Below are 22,046 nucleotides of genomic sequence, written 5' to 3' on the forward strand. Positions count from 1 at the left end.
ACGGAGTCAGAAAATACATTGGTAGGTCTAGTGCAGAAGGAAGTCTTTGGCAAGGAGTTGGAGGCTCTCACAAAGGAAAACATGGTCCCGAGGGATTCACCATTACGTTGGTTTAACCCGTTTCTTTCCGAGGATCAACTGCTCAAGCTAGGAGGACGACTGAAGCATTCTATGGAATCGGAACAAACTAAACATCCCGTCGTTCTTCCAGCACGACATCCTTTCACCCGGTTATTGCTGCAACACTACCACGAGCGTCTACTTCATGCGGGACCTCAGCTGATGTTAAGCGTAATTCGACTTCGATTTTGGCCGTTGAGTGGAAGAAGCGTCGTCAGGAACATCGTTCATAAGTGCCTGAAATGCGTTCGCTCAAAATCATTGACCGTTCAACAATTAATGGGTGATTTACCAGCTGCACGAGTCACCGTATCCCGTCCTTATTCTTCCACTGGCGTTGATTACTTTGGTCCAGTTTATCTACGGCCTGGTCCTCGACGCACCGCAGTTAAAGCATATGTTGCTATATTCATATGCCTCTGCACAAAGGCCATACATTTGGAACTCGTGTCAGATTTGTCAACTGACCGATTCCTACAGGCTTTACGACGATTCGTGTCCCGGAGAGGTCTTTGTACAGATATTTACTCAGACAACGGCACTAATTTCGTCGGCGCGCGAAACGAATTGCAAGAATTGCTAAAACTGTTGAAGAGCCACGACCATAATGACACTGTATCCAAGGAATGCGCCAAGGATGGTATTCAGTGGCATTTTATTCCGCCGAGCGCTCCTCATTTCGGAGGTTTGTGGGAGGCAGCCGTCCGCTCAACTAAATACCACTTGCTGAGGGTGATTGGCGAGACACCAGTAACCCCGGAGGAATTCAATACGCTGCTAACTCAAGTCAAAGCTTGCCTCAACTCCCGCCCTCTCACGCCTCTTTCCGATGACCCCAATGACCTCGAGCCGTTAACACCCGCACATTTTCTGATCGGCTCATCCCTTCAGTCGATCCCTGAACCCAGTTTAACAGAGCTGCCAGTTAACCGTCTGGATTCCCTACAACTAACGCAAAGGAGACTGCAAGACTTTTGGAAGAGATGGCGCAGGGAATACCTCTGCCAGCTTCAAGCTCGGACTAAACGATGGCAGCCAGCAGTTCCAGTCGATGTAGGCAAGTTGGTAGTCATAAGGACGATAACCAACCCCCCACGAAATGGAAAATGGGAAGAATTTGTGAAGTCCACCCTGGTAAGGACGGTGTGGTCAGAGTTGTTACCCTAAAAACTGCCACAGGTTTTTTAAAAAGACCGGTCGAAAAGCTTTGTATCCTGCCGCTTCCTGATGAAGATGACAGAGCGAAGCCGAACGAAACAGCCTCAGCGACATAGAACCACATTCCCTTCCCCATCCCATCCAGTCGAAGAGGATCTGCTTTTACTTTCAGAAATTCAGCGAATTTCAGGGTGGGTGAGAATGTCGAGGAGTGTGACCCATCCGACTACAACCATGGCATCCCCACGCGACTAGCACCAAAGCAGCACAAGAACCACACACCGATATGTCGATCTAGCCCTACACGATCGAATCAGTTTTCTCAGCACACGCAGGATCACTCACTCTGGAGAGAGCGAAGCCATCATCATCGGCATCATCACCATCATCGTCATCGATTGCTGTAGGATTGATAAGGATGACTAGTGATAAGAGCGGTGAGAATATCACCCACTCTCAGATATCGACGGAGGAAATCATCGCATCAATGAAGCACCGGACTACCTACGGCGATCTTCGGAAGCTGCAACCAGTCCACCTCAACCAAGTCACCGAATCGCACGCGCGGAGACCCACGGAGGAATTTTAATTCGTGTTAATTTAAGTTTTATATGTAGTGCTGAATATATGTAGTGTTTGAAATTAAATTGTTTGCATGTTGACTCAAATAAAGTGTAGTTAATTAATTAACCGGTCGCGAGTTATGTAATTGGTGTTTGAAAGACAGAACAACCCTGGATTCTTCAGCACAACACCGTGTTCCACCTCACAGCAACTTTATCACCATCGATGTCCGGGGCTGGAATCGCAGCTGAGCTTGTCCATCGAAGGTAACTGGCATCTCCGTAAACTTGTTGGAGCCCTCGATGAGCTGTAGCCGCCGTTTTCGTCGAATGGAAGAAGAAATCAAATGACGATTATTTGGCACAAAATCAGACGTTTTCACACAACCAAAAGTATATGACGCCAACACAAAATCATTAATGTGTGAAAGCAGTTTGTGTACCATATGTTTAAGCTTGATTCATGACGTTTTCGATATGTCACAATCGACTAGCACTTACTGCTGGAGCCATCTTTATTCACAAACCGCGGGAATTTTGTGCAGAATTTATAGATATTTGCAGAACGTAATCTGGAATTCTTGCAGGTTCCTATAAAATTTTACCAGTATTATAGAAGATTGTCATCCAAAATTCTAGCAGAATTTCATTCGAAAATCATACAGAATTTCATTCGAATTTATTTCAGAATGCTTGCAGAATTGAATTCGAATATTTTAACAGAATTTCATTAAATTAAAATAAATTATGAAGAAAATTCGTATGCACTGTCATAGGAATTTCAAAATTTGGCCTTGAAAAACTGTGTAATCTTTTCCTAATGCAACCTTCCCAGGGAAATTTTAAGTGTTTGCTCAACGCCGTCGTCATTTAGCCCCTGTCAAGCATTTAATTACCCATATAGTCAACACAACCCCGGAACCAAAAACATCCCACTTAACAAATAGCATACTCACCAAATTAAGTAGATAAACATTGGTAACGGTTCGCATCCGTTTGTTCTGGGCCAGCGTCAGGATGACCAGCAGGTTGCCCACAACCGACAGCAGAAAGATGACCGCATACAAAGGGATAATGAGATTATTTTGGAACGTTGAATCCCCACTGCCCCGACTGGCAGCAGCAGCAGCAGCCGCCGAAGAGCCACCGGTCCCGGTTCCACCGGTAGCAGCCACCACCACCGCCTCGTGGGGGGTGGTCCCAGTGGTTGCCGCTGTGACGGCACTGGAGCCCCCTCGCAGTGACCATTCGGCCATGATGTTGTGACGCAGGATTTGCCCCAGCGAGGACGTCAGATTGGAGGCATCGTCACTCAGGGACGAGTTCGGGGTCGTATAGTAATAGTCACCGTTCACTAGCAGGGACGACGTTTGATCCATGGCTTGCTGATGATGATGATGATGATGACTGTGATGCTGGTGATGCTGGAGGTGGGCGCTCTGCAAAAAATGTTCGGTCATATTTTTCGTCTTGAGAAAACGGTCGTACTGCGTAAGCTGGTCGGTTTCCGTGGTCGGTGGTGGTGATTTCAACTCCACGCCGTACACGAAGGGGGTGTCTGTCATTGTATGCTTATGGGACTTCGCCAAATCGGCTGGGAATTTGCTGTACACACACTCGCACTCGCCGGGGTGGTTGGTGGTTTCAAACCTATTAATGGAAGTGAATCATAAATTATTCAGCTGATTTGGTTAGGGAGAATTATGCTTATGCGGTATGAGAATTTGCAGAGCATTGTTAGGCTGCGTGATTGATTAGTATGGTTAGTATGGTTAGTATCATTAGAGCTCAGTGTTCGGTAAACCTCAAAAACATAAATTTCATGCGCCTATGAGTTTTGCCTTCCAAAATTCAACGTCGCAAGAATCACCGATGAGTTTTCAGGTTCAAAAATTAAATTCTTTATATGTTGGCGCTATTTATTATATATTACTATACATCAGGGGTTGGAAAACTAACACAACATGCATTAGCAAGCTATCAATTGACGTTTGAGTGGTTTTTATGAGTTTAAAGCTGGAATGATTTTTCGGCGTTGTGAGTGGTGAGTGCGTGCATATGCATGAGAATCTCAAGCGTAAATACATAACATAACTCTGTTTGATTATCAGTGTGCAATTCTGAAAGACCTGTTTGGAAACTGTCCGCCAACGCCTCCGCCAACGCCTCCGCCAAGGATAATTTCGACGATTTTAATCGCACACCAAATCCACGATTCCAACGCATCCAACTGGATTTAGGAAATCCGACAAGATGACTTAGCCAATTTGGTGGCGTTCAGTTTGCCACCAGTACCAGCAGCTGCCGCTACGCCAGTCGGAATAAATCAATGCCCAAGTGACCGTTGGCGGCCGGCCAGTGGCAAGGCCTATACCAATAGCAGCGTTTGACAGTAGGCAGCATGTCCCGGGCTCAAATCATTTATTTTGCTGTGCTGGGCCCCCTATCACTGTATAACATGTTGTCTACGCACCTGCCACTGGGCCGATGTGCGGTATAAGAGGTGAGGAGAAAGGAAACTAGTGGACTCTTTCATTCTGACGGTGTTCTTATACAACAGCAGACGTGACGTCACGTCTGTTGCTGCGTAAGAAAACGCGAGAACGAAAAAGTCCACTAGTTTCCTTTCTCCTCACCTCTTATACCGCACATCGCCACTGGGCTGGTTGGCGGCGAGTGATTTACTGTCCAATTTGATGGGATTCAGCCTAGGGGTGTGTGTGACTGTGCCTTTTTTTTAAAGGTAAAAACCTTTAGGTTAGTATTTGTTTTGTAGTTTTGCATCAAAAGTACATCAGGGTTAATATATGATAAGGTTGTACCAATGAGGTAACTCCTCATTTTATCTGTCAAACTTTCATAGCGAATCAAAACAAACATAGTGTAGTACTAGAATTTCTACTAGAACGGGGTACGCTTATAGATGTACTTGGGACCAATAGGCTAGTTAAGTCGTGAGCCAATTTAAAATCGTTAGTTCCACCGGTTGGATATACCACAAACGAAGTGGCAGACGGAGCGGATCGATAACTTGGGTGACTAACCTGTTATTGCAATTTTTCAGTGTACCACATGGCAACACCACTTCTACTGGATTGTACCACATGGCAACACTACTACTGGATTGTACTAGCATTTTCACCAAATGTCCTAGAATGTTTTGGTTTTATCCCTTTCACTCTACTCAAAACTGAAATGCATAAAAATAACGACAAAAATATACACTCTTTGCACACTGTCAAAGAATCATTGTACACAAAATCAACTTTGTTCAAATCAAAACAAAAGAACTAACCCATCTGGTGGATGATGGCACAAGCTTTTATGAAAATTCTATTACAGCGAACCACATTATTTTAATTGATTTCTTCGCCAGTTAGTCGTCTGTCACTTTGTGGTTATACCCTTTCGAAACGATTGTACGGCTTTTTTCCGAACGTCTCTTCGAAATCTGTTTTCCCAAATGACTACTTGACTGGTCCAGGAGGCAAACTCGGATTTACAGGGTCTCCAAAAGGTATAATAGGTATAGAATAAAGGTATAGTTGCTGGAACTGTAGAAGAACTCTTCAGAAGGATAACCATAATCAATTTATGCCAGCTTGATTAGAAACCTATCGGTTTCCAAGCGTTTGTTCTTAATTTGTGCAAAACTGAGTCTTATCCCTCTGTCTCGGCTTTCGGAGATAAACTAGCTTATAGCTAAAAATATCCCAAATAAAGTTTAAAAAAAAGTAAGAGGTTGTGTCCAAGACTCGACCGTAGATTTGACGTAGGAGTAATGTTTGGCGACTATGTTAGGGAAACCACTTTTCGCAGACAATCCGTGATAATTTTGATAACGATTTCAACAGTTGGACGTTTGTGTGACCTATTGAAAATTGATAAAGTATTCAATTTAGCAGCTTTGAAGAAAAATTACCAATCGATTGGCTTGTTTAGAATTAAAATCCATTCGCTATTGACAGAGTGGTCAAAACCTTTTGGTAACACGGTCGATTTTGACGTAGGACTACGTCTTTGATTTCTATATGGGGATACACTTTGTGAAAACCAAAAATGGAACATGTAACAAATTAAGAAAGATTTTGAACGTTAATAACTCAGCTGCCCGTGGTCCAATTTCAATAATTTTATCACCAATCGATCAGAAATATGGCTACGCATCGATAACAATACTTCCGAATGTTGATTTTCAACAAGAAACTATTGAAAAACTGGTAAATGTCCAGCATTGTCCAAAAGCGTCAAATTAACTAACAAATCCACCAATTACCTACATGCATATGATGCTTCCTCACAACAACAACAACAACAACAACAACAACAACAACAACAACAACAACAACAACAACAACAACAACAACAACAACAACAACAACAACAACAACAACAACAACAACAACAACAACAACAACAACAACAACAACAACAACAACAACAACAACAACAACAACAACAACAACAACAACAACAACAACAACAACAACAACAACAACAACAACAACAACAACAACAACAACAACAACAACAACAACAACAACAACAACAACAACAACAACAACAACAACAACAACAACAACAACAACAACAACAACAACAACAACAACAACAACAACAACAACAACAACAACAACAACAACAACAACAACAACAACAACAACAACAACAACAACAACAACAACAACAACAACAACAACAACAACAACAACAACAACAACAACAACAACAACAACAACAACAACAACAACAACAACAACAACAACAACAACAACAACAACAACAACAACAACAACAACAACAACAACAACAACAACAACAACAACAACAACAACAACAACAACAACAACAACAACAACAACAACAACAACAACAACAACAACAACAACAACAACAACAACAACAACAACAACAACAACAACAACAACAACAACAACAACAACAACAACAACAACAACAACAACAACAACAACAACAACAACAACAACAACAACAACAACAACAACAACAACAACAACAACAACAACAACAACAACAACAACAACAACAACAACAACAACAACAACAACAACAACAACAACAACAACAACAACAACAACAACAACAACAACAACAACAACAACAACAACAACAACAACAACAACAACAACAACAACAACAACAACAACAACAACAACAACAACAACAACAACAACAACAACAACAACAACAACAACAACAACAACAACAACAACAACAACAACAACAACAACAACAACAACAACAACAACAACAACAACAACAACAACAACAACAACAACAACAACAACAACAACAACAACAACAACAACAACAACAACAACAACAACAACAACAACAACAACAACAACAACAACAACAACAACAACAACAACAACAACAACAACAACAACAACAACAACAACAACAACAACAACAACAACAACAACAACAACAACAACAACAACAACAACAACAACAACAACAACAACAACAACAACAACAACAACAACAACAACAACAACAACAACAACAACAACAACAACAACAACAACAACAACAACAACAACAACAACAACAACAACAACAACAACAACAACAACAACAACAACAACAACAACAACAACAACAACAACAACAACAACAACAACAACAACAACAACAACAACAACAACAACAACAACAACAACAACAACAACAACAACAACAACAACAACAACAACAACAACAACAACAACAACAACAACAACAACAACAACAACAACAACAACAACAACAACAACAACAACAACAACAACAACAACAACAACAACAACAACAACAACAACAACAACAACAACAACAACAACAACAACAACAACAACAACAACAACAACAACAACAACAACAACAACAACAACAACAACAACAACAACAACAACAACAACAACAACAACAACAACAACAACAACAACAACAACAACAACAACAACAACAACAACAACAACAACAACAACAACAACAACAACAACAACAACAACAACAACAACAACAACAACAACAACAACAACAACAACAACAACAACAACAACAACAACAACAACAACAACAACAACAACAACAACAACAACAACAACAACAACAACAACAACAACAACAACAACAACAACAACAACAACAACAACAACAACAACAACAACAACAACAACAACAACAACAACAACAACAACAACAACAACAACAACAACAACAACAACAACAACAACAACAACAACAACAACAACAACAACAACAACAACAACAACAACAACAACAACAACAACAACAACAACAACAACAACAACAACAACAACAACAACAACAACAACAACAACAACAACAACAACAACAACAACAACAACAACAACAACAACAACAACAACAACAACAACAACAACAACAACAACAACAACAACAACAACAACAACAACAACAACAACAACAACAACAACAACAACAACAACAACAACAACAACAACAACAACAACAACAACAACAACAACAACAACAACAACAACAACAACAACAACAACAACAACAACAACAACAACAACAACAACAACAACAACAACAACAACAACAACAACAACAACAACAACAACAACAACAACAACAACAACAACAACAACAACAACAACAACAACAACAACAACAACAACAACAACAACAACAACAACAACAACAACAACAACAACAACAACAACAACAACAACAACAACAACAACAACAACAACAACAACAACAACAACAACAACAACAACAACAACAACAACAACAACAACAACAACAACAACAACAACAACAACAACAACAACAACAACAACAACAACAACAACAACAACAACAACAACAACAACAACAACAACAACAACAACAACAACAACAACAACAACAACAACAACAACAACAACAACAACAACAACAACAACAACAACAACAACAACAACAACAACAACAACAACAACAACAACAACAACAACAACAACAACAACAACAACAACAACAACAACAACAACAACAACAACAACAACAACAACAACAACAACAACAACAACAACAACAACAACAACAACAACAACAACAACAACAACAACAACAACAACAACAACAACAACAACAACAACAACAACAACAACAACAACAACAACAACAACAACAACAACAACAACAACAACAACAACAACAACAACAACAACAACAACAACAACAACAACAACAACAACAACAACAACAACAACAACAACAACAACAACAACAACAACAACAACAACAACAACAACAACAACAACAACAACAACAACAACAACAATAATAGAAGGCGTGGAATTGTTTCCTTTGGTTTCTTTTTTCCGTCGATCTTGTTTTCCGTGCTGAGCACCAATGCTACCGACGTGCCAGGAAGGCAGCTCCCACACCTGGACCCTACCTATCGACCCATCAACTCATGGACCGGGGACCAACGGCTTTACTTCCCATCCGAAGGAAGGCGTGATCAGAGATGTTATGCCTCAGAACATCCCGGCGGCGCCGACTGGGATTGAACCCAGGCCTGCTGGGGTGAGAGGTAATCACGTTTACCACTACACCATCGGCGCCGTTAGCGCGGAATTGTAGGCCCGAATGTATTGGTGAGATTAATCATCGTCCGACCATTTTCCAGAACACGCTGGTAGGAATTGTCATAGAATTTGAGTGGGAATAATTCGCTTTGGGTGTACATTCAGTTCCCAGAAAGCCAATAAAATCAAATTTGTGAGAAAATTAGCTCTCACGAGTTCAATCTCTCGAAGTCCCTCCTTTTTTACATATTAAGTGAGGGGTTAATTGAATACACTTTAATATCAAAATGCACAAAACATAAAAATTTATATATAACAAAAAATCAAAATACACCTTTTAAAGTCGGGTAGATGAAACCAAAACACTCAAGTTGACAGTCCCTTGGATTATGTTCATCAACTTTCTCTTTAAAATAAATACTACAAATTTGATACGCTTACAAATAAAAAACTGAATGAGTTAGGATAATTGATGATTGATCACTCCACTAGTGGTCCTACGTCAAGCTTCCGTTCGTGCCCCTAGGCACAGACCCTTCTACTTTTTTTTTTAAATTGCATCCCCAATATGTTGCCGAGAGACGTAACCCTATGTCAAAATGTAAACTTTGCGGGAGACGATGTCATAACACTCGAAAGCAATTTTGTGAAATATGTATATGTAATATGTATATGTACATATGTATTTATTTGTAAAGTCGCCGGGAAATACCAGCTGGCGAATTGTTTTTCTTTTATAATGACTCCTTACTTGAAATCAGGTAAAAACTCACAAACAGGCTGCTTTTTCATGGTATACAAAGTGCTAATTCAATAATCAATTAATTACCTCAACATTATGTCCCTAATTTTAGCTCATACATAAATTCAGCAATCGACTAAGTTTTCAAAAGCAACCAAAAATATCCATTAGTACCGTCCCAATGACGCGTTCATTTGGATAAAATTGATAAATAGCAGATTTTTAGCGATGGGCCCAATCTTTCCATAGGCCAACATTAGAGCCATTTCTCCTACAAAAAATTAATCATTTTGTCAAGCTTCTGCATTCATGTTCCATCAGATGTCACTGCTGTTGTTTGTGGTGACATCGGTGACTGTGGTGACTATCGGAAACTACTCATAATCTGTTTTCCGTTAATTGTTCACAAAGGACACTGCAGTGCAAAACATGTCTGGTATTTCTATATCTGCATTTAGATTATTATTCGAAGTCCCTCCTTTTTTACACATTCTGCACACAAAATAGCTCACCCCTCACAGAATTTCCCGCTGATTTTTATGTATGGGGCGGGGCATAACGTATGTTTTGCGCAGAATATGTTAAAAAGGAGGGATTTCAAATGTTAAAGTAACTGCATATATAGAGGAACCAGACATTTTTTGTAGTGTCAGGTACTCTATTTTGTAATCTGTGAAAGGGAAATCACAAATCGAGTGTCAACAAAATACATGGCATGTAGAGTGATTGAGGTCGTGAGAGCAAATTTTCTCTCTCAAATCTGAATTTTTTGGCTCTCTGGGAACTGGTAGTAAAGCAGGTAAAACTGTATGTGGAAAAATCATTTTTAATTAATTGTAGCTTGTTTAACAGTAATTTCCGGGAAAAAAACTGAACGACAAAGTCCCTGATTAATTTCTTTAGGTAGTCGTTCTTTTTTTTCACCTGAATATGCACCGAAAGCGAATTATTCCCACTTCTCTCAATTTCTATATGGGGATGATTTTTATCACTTCCTACCAGCGGAACAGCGCCATCTCTGTGGAAAATGGTCGAACAAAATGATTAATTCTATAATCCATATTAAATTTCCTATGTAAGCGCCGATAGAAACAAACTTTTTGACGTCACTACAAGTGTGATTGAGTACACGAAAGAAACGAATCGTGCGAAGTGGAATGAAAGCCGAGGGAAAAACGGATTAATCATTTTGTCAAGCTTCTGCTTTCATGTTCCATCAGATGTCACTACTGTTGTGGGCGGTGGTATCGATCGGAAACTACACATAATTTGTTTTCCAATAACTGTTCACAGAGGGCAGTGCAGTGCAAAACTTGTCTGGTATCTCTATATATGCATTTAGATTAACAACCGAAGTCCCTCCTTCTTTACACATTCTGCACTCAAAATAGCTCACCCCTCTCAGGATTTCCTTCCGAATTGTATGAATGGGGCGGGGCAGAAAGTATCGTTTGAGCAGAATATGTAAAAAAGGAGGGACTTAGAATGTTAATCTAAATGTGATACCAGACATGTTTTGTAGTGTCAGATACTCTATTTTGTAATCTATGAAAGGAAATCACAAATTGGGTGTCATAAAAAACCATGGCAATTGAGAGATTGAGCTCGTGAGAGCTAATTTTTTCACAAATTTGAATTTTTTGGCTTTCTGGGGATCGGTAGTAAAGCACGTAAAACTGTATGGGGAAAAATCATTTATATTAAACAATATTTTCCGGGAAAACAAATAAATGTCCCTGACTAATTAATTTAACTTGTCGTTCACTTTTCTTACCTGAATATGCACCTAAAGCGAATTATTCCCACTTCTTTCAAAATCTATATGCGCATTTTTATCACTTCCAATCAGCAGAACAGCGCCGTCTCTGGAGAATGGCCGGACGATATGATTAATCTCATCAATACAATCAGGCCTACAATTCCACACCGTCTATAGACAAGTTGAGCCTTGATAGCTAGCTGGCTGCGGGAACTGATGACCTTGACAAATGTCCAAAACATACTCTTTAACAAATTTGTGGTGGTCCTGAAAAGGACCGTTTAGTCGTGATGGTTGAGTAATGCTGAGCTATTGGGGTGAGGCTGGCGAGCTGTTAATTGTTTGGAGCAAGGTTGACACGCTTGGCATAGATGACCCACAGCTACTCACGAGGAAACTGATTTCGATCCAGTGGCTTCTTCCTCCTTCTATGGGTGCTCATGTGGGCTCTGCAGCTCACTGCTTGCAGGCTGTCTTTCGTTGTGTACTGGAGAACAATGTTAACGCCACACGCTGAAAGCACTGCTGCTGCTGCTGACGTTGACGACCGGACACCACCACACACGGTGATTGAATGAGCACCGTTCAGTGAGACAGGATCGAATTCGATTTTTAAATCTGTGTTAGGGAATGCGCTGTTTGCAGGTAATAGTGACCTATTGAAAATTAATAAAGTGTTCAATTTAGCAGATTGGTAGATAAATTCCCAATTCTTTGGCTTGCTTAGAATTAAAATTCATCTGCTATTTACAGAGTTATATGTGGTCAAAACCTGACCTATTTTCGTCATGCGGTCGATTTTGGTTTTTTTTTTAAATTGCACCCCCAATATGTTGCCGAAAGACGTAAAGCGTGATACGGTCAAAATTTGGTCAAGGGAAAACGCGTGTAAATCGGTGAAATCGTTTATTTAAAAAATCAAATTAAATTTCTTTTTCAAGTTCAATTAGTATAAAATTCAGGAAAAATATTCCGTTAGGCTTCCGCTTTTCCAAATCCGAATTGCCGGACCTTACGCTTGACCCCTGCCATCAGATTTTGTACAGCCACCTTGTCCACCTTCTTCGCCGCAGAAAGCCATTTTGCCTTGAACTGCTGCTCGCCCTTAGCAGTTTTTTTGGTCTTCTTTAGGTTCCGCTTGACAATAGCCCAGTATTTCTCAATTGGGCGGAGCTCTGGCGTGTTGGGAGGGTTCTTGTCCTTGGGAACCACCTGCACGTTGTTGGCGGTGTACCACTCCATGGCCTTTTTACCGTAATGGCAAGATGCCAAATCCGGCCAAAACAGTACGGAACAACCGTGTTTCTTCAGGAAAGGCAGCAGACGTTTATTCAAACACTCTTTCACGTAAATTTCTTGGTTGACAGTCCCGGAAGCTATGAAAATGCTGCTTTTCAAGCCACAGGTACAGATGGCTTGCCAAACCAGATATTTCTTTGCGAACTTTGACAGTTTTATGTGCTTGAAAACATCTGCTACCTTTCCCCTTCCTTTTGCCGTATAAAACTCCTGTCCCGGAAGCTGCTTGTAGTCGGCTTTGACGAAGGTTTCGTCGTCCATTACCACGCAGTCAAACTTCGTCAGCATCGTCGTGTACAGCCTCCGGGATCGCGCTGCTCTTCTTGCTTGGACGGCATTTTGACAACTGAAGAGTGAATTCCAAAATCAAAATAGGAGCAACATTCTTCTTTAGGTTTAGGTACACCAAATTGCCGTATAAAACTCCTGTCCCGGAAGCTGCTTGTAGTCGGCTTTGACGAAGGTTTCGTCGTCCATTACCACGCAGTCAAACTTCGTCAGCATCGTCGTGTACAGCCTCCGGGATCGCGCTTTGGTCATCGTATTTTGTTTATCATCGCGATTTGGAGTCACTACCTTCTTGTAAGTCGATAGTCCGGCTCGTTTTTTGGCTCGATGCACGGTTGTAGACGATACACCCAGCTTATTTGCGGCATCTCGGAGAGAGAGGTTAGGGTTTCGCTTGAAACTACCGGCAACTCTCTTTGTCGTCTCAGCGGCTTCCGGTTTTCGATTTCCCCCCGATCCAGACTTCCTGTCTGTCGACAAACGTTCCCCAAACACTTTAATTATATTTTTAACGGTTGATTTGGCAACTTTTAGCGATTTTGCCAACTTTGCGTGCGAGTAGCTCGGATTTTCGCGATGCGCGAGCAAAATTTTGATACGCTGCTCTTCTTGCTTGGACGGCATTTTGACAACTGAAGAGTGAATTCCAAAATCAAAATAGGAGCAACATTCTACACACACACACCTTCAAAATGAGGGGTGTTCAGGTTTTTTAAATGCAAAATTGAAAGAAATACGTCAAGTTGATATTGACCAAATTTTGACCGTATCACCCTTTAATACTACGTCAAAACCTCTCAAAAACTCACAGTGACACAGTAACAAAACCATAGTGGAAAAAAGTGTGCATTTGCACTTGTCCCATTTCAGTAGCCTACCATGGCGAAGAATTGAAGCACCCCTGAGATCTACTGGGCAAAACAGCTCATCTGGCTGAGTGGATAAAACTCATCCAGCTCACTAAAGGTAGTCGATTCTTTTGAACAACCCTTCAGCTCACATTGAAATTATAGAAATTATGACACAAATTCAAAATCGGAAAATTAATCAGTGGTTTAAGTGCTTAAAACTTCATAAAATCGTAAAAGTAGTCAACCAATAAATCCGTACCTTACAACATTGCTTAGCTTTTCAATGGAAAACGCTACTAACGCAACAACTGATCAACCATCGCGTAAACCAAAATGCGCATAAAATGTGCCAAAAACATAGCAGTACAACAACAAATGTATGCGAGAGAACAAACCTATGTCACACGCAATGATATGATTGACAACGTGGCACACGATGTTACGCCTTTTCTCAAGCTATGCAATACAGTCTAAATTCAAATTTTATTTCTGATGTTATTTCTCCAGCAGAATTTCTCTACCTATTCTCGGCATCAGCTCCAGATCATCAGCTCCAGATCATCAGCTCAGATACGGATGCGGAGCTGAATCGTGAAGAATGGAGAGAGAAAAAAAGATAAGAAGAGCTGGACGGGTCCGAGAGTTGTCTTCCTAAACAGCTCCCAGTGAATCATTCGAGTCGATGATTCGGATACGGAGCTGAGCTGATAAGCTGGAGAGCTGTTCGGTTATTTGCTTTTGTGCGGATCTTCCGCTCCCCAGAGAATGATGGGAGAAGAGGTGAGAGCACATATGCTGGAGGAATAACATCAGCAATAAGAGTACACAAATAAATTGGAATACCAGTAGAAAATTAAGATCGTCTAGCACATGTAGGGTAGGATGGTGCAAAACGCACCGTTTAAGCAAAATCGTCAATTGCTGGCGTATGGAAGTTAAAATCAAGAAGAAAGTAATGGTGTTTAGTTCATTACCATGTTTTCTACGAAGATCAAGTGATTTCGAACTACAGAACGATGCATTTTCATGATTTTCAAGGTATTTTATAAATTGGTTCCAATATGATAGCGGGGCAAAACGCCTGATTCATGGTGATCTGACGCCTGATGATTATTCCTTTATGTTTCATCAGAAATAAGGTCGCAATAGAGTGTTAAACTGTGATTCATATCATATTTTCTCTCTCTCACAAACAGCCGCTTGAAAGTTTGCTTTTACCGTTGGTGCTGTCGCTTCAGTAGGCACATGTTGTATTAAGCGCGCGTCTTGGTTTACGCGGTAACTGTTCAATGCGTAAGTGGAGTAATGTGTCCTTTTTTAAAAGTTCCGCTATGAGTGATGGAAAGTATGATTTAGACTTGTGATATCAGTGAGCTGATGAGCTGCGGTTCCTAAAAAATGAACCGCGGGTCATCAGCTCACTTTAGAGAATTGGGTCTATAGAACAGCTCGGGAGTGGATCGCCCATCACTACCAGAGTGTTTCGAAGAGCAGCTAGATTCGATTTGAAGCAAGTTGGATGTGCTGCTGAAATGCCTACCGGGTCCGAAGACTCTATTGTAGCTGTAATCGATAGATTGAACAAAGTATGCTGGGCTAGAAGGCTGTGTTCCATTTGGCGAATTTTTACTTAAATTTGACAGATGGAAATTTTTCAAAAAAAAACCTGCTGTTGTACCAGACTTATTTCCAACAGACAAGAAATCAATTTTGACGCAAATTGGCCGATCAACAACAGAGGGATTTTCGCTTCAAGCTGAACATTGCATTAATCATATTTTCAGCTCACAGATCGATAAACGAAGCTGTTATCTAGCATCTAATATGACAAACACAACAAGAAACGGTTATGAGCTCAAGTTATTAATGAAAGAGTAAGCCGACGAAGCGAATCGATCGATGTTAATTAGGACCTAATGCAATGTTCAGCTTGACTTGATTCGAAATTCTCGCAGAATTTTATTCGAAGATCCTTGTAATATATAATTGAAAATTCTGGCTGGTTTTCCGACAGATTATTGGAAAATGTCTGGAATCAATAATTCAGCCACAGACAACGGTCGAAACGATAACAGAAGATTCGACTTACATTCTACAAAGTGGAAATTAATATTTTATGTCCGGGATTAACTCAGCTTCTATTAGCCTTTCTTTTCTATGACATGAAGAACATACAGCAGCCCGTCTGTCTTTCTAGTGCCTGCCATATCATAATGCAAGTTTCTCCGTACCGATAAATCAGACCCAATTGGTGCTCGGAGATTCGGTTCGAAGGAATTAGTTTGAAGAACGGCATGGCAATTCCCAGCAACTGCTTTTATTTTGGGATTCTAGAAACGGTTGCTGGGGGAGATTACGAAGTGAGTTGCCAATTGAAGTATAATAGGGGGACACTCATTCGACTTTTTGGAACTAATGTCGGAAAACGCAGTCCTGGACATGGAGTCGGATGAACTTTTGCTAGGCAATTTCCGGATTAATTAAGATTTAGCTGACTTTGTTTTTTTAGATTAAAGTTTCTGATAGGTTCTCCAGAATGTAGAGCGATTTAATTTTTTGGAGAAATTCTTATCGAAACCTCTAGACAATTTTTCCGAGAGAACTCTTGGGGGCCGGTAACGAAATTCCTGCAGAAAATATCCAAGGATATTTAAAAATAATAATGGCCAGAACAAAATTTAAATTGCTGGAAGACTTTCTGGACAAAATTACTGATGATTTAAAATAAATAATAAAATCAATTAAATTCTCGCCGTAAAATAGCTGTGAGCCATCCATCGGACGACAGAATCTATTCTAATGGCTCAAAATCACTCCAGGCACCATCCACATCCAGAAGTGCCAATTAGAGCCACTCGTCATAACACTTCCGAGAATGTCCCTCTTCGATTCCACTGGTCATCTGTATTAAGCTGATCGAAAGCCACCGGGCATCGGGGTGAATCCACAGTCCGGAATGAACGTTATTTCCACACACACACATACATTTTCCCGTGTTTGATTTGATATGGTCTGATGTACATCTATTCGTTCAAAGCGTGCTGGTAATTGCAGTGACTGTGAAGAAACGAGCATTCCATGCCAATTAGTCACTACTTTCATTAGGTCGTGGAAAATTGAATGATGTAAGAAATTATCTGCTTCGCAGCAAATTGAATAATTTCCTTATAATACCGTTATAATTGCAAATCCTTTGAGTCGTATACCTCTTGTGCACAACTGAAGCTGCAAATGACATTGAAACCATTAAAAAGGACATGCGTCCTGTGTCACACTGAACCTACAGCACTTCCTGCAAGCGGGCTCAATTAAAAAATATATTGAATGAAAGGAAATTAATTGAAACATTTACTTAATGCTTCATAGGTTCCCAATCGTTGGTGGACGTTCTAGGGAGTTGTTGGAAACTGAATTGAAATAATGAAAAATGTTAATATTTTTTTTAATTTAAATCCTGAAGGAATTCCTCGAAGCACTAACAGTAATTACTGATGCATTTGAGGTGAAATTTTCTGAAAAATTTCCAGGCGAACTCATGGAGGAATTTCTGGAGAAATTCTTTGAAATACAATTTTTGCAGCTTTAAATATCATTCTGATATATATTTTAACGATATTGTAGCGTTAAGTGTTTTTTCGTTTTTATTAGGGTAAATGTTGGCTTCGGCATCCATTGACGTTTCCATCAAAACACTTCGCTGAATATATTCAAACGATTTCTTGGTCTTCCAGCTTCAATCTGATACCCTTTTTTCGATTGAGAAATCCTGTTATGCGTCAATTTTCTTTAAATGAAATACACGCACTACAAAATGCGGCTGATTTCGAGTTGCCGATAATAGAGCAGCTGGTTAACACGCAGTTCAAATGGAAAGGTTGCCGAAGAAAAAGAAACTGCCGACAATACTGGAATGGATAGAGAAGTAAACAGCAGTAAATGCACATAACTTGTCTAGCAAAAAGTGCAGTTGCTCGCAGTTTTTAGGTCGACTGCGAGCACTCTGCCATACTCACTGTAAATAAAAAAGTTAAAATATACTATGGAGCTATGGACCTATGGATCACTCGTTCATGAAAGGCTCTTTTCATGCACCATCAATGTTGAGTGCGCTAGCCGATTTTGAGAGGAAATGTCATCCAGTCCATTTCCATCGGGAGTGGTCTTATTTTTCGATTATCTACAGATCTGAACTGATTTACAGCTGAAATAACCATACCATTGTCATCAAAAATATATGGAAGCACCAGCCGGATAACTGCAAACCTTATACAGAAAACAAAATACTCCACGTGGATGATAATTTCAAGCACCTGCGATGGATAAATTAATCAGGAAAGGTGAACATATTTTCTTCTTTCTATGCTTTACGGTGAAAATTTCCACCCTGATCACTCTTTTGAGGGTTCCCCTATTCACCGCCAGAGGCTGAAACAATCGCTTGGTTTCTATAGGCCTTTTTAATAGAAACTATAAACAATCGATTTATCCTCTGGTGGTGAATAGAAGAACGTCAAAAAGAGTGTTGTGAGCATAAATGTTTGCCTTGAGACATAAGCAGCGGAACACTTTTTTTACTTTTCCTGATAAATTGATTCATCTGAGATGCTGTAAAACTTAATCTACAGTTGAAAAATTTAATTCTGTACCGTTTTTGAAAAGATCCCGCTGGTGTTCAGGAATATTTTTGTTGAAAAAAAAAATGGAAAACTAGAAAAGTGCCTTAGTGGTTATGATCTTCCGGATTTCTTGTGTGTGAATAGTTAAGGTGCAAATCAGTTCCGATTTGTGGAAAATCTTACAATAAGACAATTACCGATGGAAATTGGCAAGATTTTGAATGAAAAATGCTGTTATTTGCGTTGGGGAGAATACTTATTCTGATGTAAACAAACGGTTTGGTTCACGTTCCTTCTCGAACTCGCGTGGCGCACTCTATGTTGGTGGTGCATCAAAAAGGCGTATTGGATTCGCCGCGGGTGCAAAAACGTCAAGTGCATCATATGGAGGACACGGCAACGCACATCCACTTTCCGGACTCAAACCGATCGAATCCGACAGAGAAGAGCGACCAGGTGTCGGTGCGTTGAACTGCTGACAAAGCCTCACCGGACAACGAAACCACTTATGTCGGTAACAACGAGCAGGTATTTTTTTCCCCACTCGGCCCAAGTTCTACTCGTAGCTGGTGCTGGTCATGGATTTGGAGAAGGAATAGCTAATGGCGAAGGATGCCACCAAATATATTATATTAACAATATGATCCACTCTTTCGCTTAGCTGGCGAACCGATTTTTTAGCGATGAAAGCACCTCTGTGGCCAAAAAGGCTACCAATGTATTTTTTTATCGTCACGAGGGGTAAACCAAATGAAAAATTGGTTAATATTTAAAATGAATATATTTCAGCATTTTATTTTATTTGATGACAACAGTGACATGTCAGACAAAATTGCAATGTAATTAATGAAAATAATTTGACTCTTACTTTTGTAATAAGTGCTATGTTCACACCCCTCAATTGTAATTGCATGATTGTTGCTGACCTTTTACAACGCTAGATGGTATGAATGGATCATATTGTTAATATGTTATATTTGATGCCACCCACAAGATGGACTTTCTGTGCGAGAACATTGCGATTCAAATTCCTGTCCAAATACAGCAGAGAATAAATATTAACCGGAACCTAGTGATCCATCGCCACCACCCATTCCTTCGAGCGTTCCTCCTGCACGCTAGTTCCAAACAACCCAAATTTGAGTAGGATCTACTGATATCCGTCAAAACTAGGGCTACCCAGAATTGAGTAAACAAAGTTGGAACTCAGGGCGATGTTTTTCCATTCGGAAATAGAGATTGTCAGCAGCGTTGCCAGATTGTTTTAAAGCTTGTCGGTATCAAAGGTATTAAAAAATCGGTATTTATCGGTATTTACTATTTAATTTACTTGAGGGGGATTGCTTTGGTTACCGGCTTTCTCAGTCTTAAAACAGTCTTATTTTTTTTAAATTAAATTTTTAAAATTATCGTTGTTTTCAAGTGGTGATCAATATTGTGAGAAAGTAGTTTTTTTTTTAATTAAATATCATTAAATGAAATCAAAATATGGAAAATCAGCCACAACAACGACTTAACTATGGACAATAACGACAAACAATATTTTCACTTGAAAAAGGCCACAACCCATGGCCGAAAGTCGAGCAGATTACATTGTAGTCGTTGTAGTGTTTTAAGACTGAGAAACCCGTTAATCAGAGCAAAGTTTTAACTTTTGTACAATGATCGGAAAATTTCGGAAGAAAACTCCGGGGAATGTTTGAATAAGCTTCTGAACGAAGCCGACAAAACATCCAGAGAAAGACGAAATAAGCTCTCCTGGATGAAGTTCGAGGAAAGTTCTAAGAAAAGTTGGAAAAACATCCGGGAAACTTTGATGTCACATCAAAAGTAAGCCAGAAAAGTTTCGGAAACCGGAAGACGCTCGAAAAAACCTTCCAGTAGTCGAACAAAAAAAAAAAACGTTTGGCTTATGGTCAAACTTCCAGAAGAAGACGAAAGAAATTTCTGGGAGAATTCATTGAACTTCCTCGAGAAGACGAAATAAACTTTCTAAGGTAGATTGGAAGAAACATCTGAAGAAAGTCGGAAGCCAGAGCGCTTAAGGCGCAGTTGAAAGAAACAAGGACATAATTCCGGAATAAAGAGAATGTTCTGATCCAGAAAATTTTCCTGCTATTCATAAATCATCCCTGAAGACTCCGCAATTTCCCTGAAGTTTTCGGAACATTCCTGAAATGCACTTAGGAATATTCCATAATTCCTCGAAATTCCCGAAAAGATCTCGTAATTTTCCTGAAATTAGGGGCTGTTTAGGAGTTCTCTGGTCATCTTAAAAGTGGTTGGAACTTCCCTGATAAGACTACTGGAATATCTCTAATCATATTTGAAGGTCTCTGGACTTTCTTTATGATTACAAAATCTCTTAAGTGCTCTCACAATTTTCTTGAATTTATTGTAACATCAGCATTGAAGTTCTCTGATCTTCCCGTTTTTTTTTTAATTTTTAAAAGTTATCGACACTGCCATTGAAAAGCATAGAACTTCCCATAAAATGTTCTCACAATTTTCTAATGTTCATGTAACTTCCCTTACGTTTCCTAAATTTGCATGGCCCCTCAGGAAATTGCTGAAATTTTCGGAAATTGCCTGAGTTTCTCGGAACTCCTTTATAAATTCAGCAATTTCATGAATTAATTGATCTGCCCTGATGTTCTCTGAGCTTCACTGAAGTTCCTCAGAACCATTAAATTTCCCTGAAATTTTTTGAACTAGTGAAGTTTCCAAAATATTTATGATGTTTCCTTAAGGTCACTGGAGTTCACTGGACTTTTCTGAAACTCTCGGGTTTTCGAATTTTAACAGAAGTTAATGAAACTGTCTTTAATTTATCGAAACTTACACAAAAGTCTGGACTTTTCTGAAGTTTCAGAACTTCTTGAATGTGCCTGCAGCAATAAAAATCTGATAGCATCCTTGAAGTTCCGGGAAAGTTGAAAAAACTGGCGGGAGAAGATGAAAGAATCATTTGAGCGAAGGCTGAAGAAGCTTCCAAGGTAAGGTGGGAGAAAATTCCAGGGAAAGTTGGATGAAACTTCAGGAAGTTAAAAAATGAACAAAAACTTCTGGAAGTTAA

The 22,046-nt window shown here is 39.8% G+C and overlaps 1 protein-coding gene across 1 annotated transcript in view; it reads right to left on the reverse strand.

Moving 5' to 3' along the window:
* LOC135698749 (putative tyramine receptor 2) overlaps window positions 1–22,046 on the reverse strand; it is a 231,534-nt gene that overhangs the window by 122,598 nt on the left and 86,890 nt on the right. The window contains exon 2 of the mRNA XM_065218876.1: window positions 2,798–3,491. Coding sequence (XP_065074948.1) covers window positions 2,798–3,406 — 609 coding nt within the window. The 5' untranslated portion in view covers window positions 3,407–3,491. The remainder of the gene's footprint in view (window positions 1–2,797; window positions 3,492–22,046) is intronic.

Source organism: Ochlerotatus camptorhynchus, unplaced genomic scaffold (genome assembly GCF_037179485.1).
Source record: "Ochlerotatus camptorhynchus isolate MF236.1 unplaced genomic scaffold, CSIRO-AGI_Acam_v1.1 ptg000094l, whole genome shotgun sequence".
Taxonomy (NCBI): Eukaryota; Metazoa; Arthropoda; class Insecta; order Diptera; family Culicidae; genus Ochlerotatus; species Ochlerotatus camptorhynchus.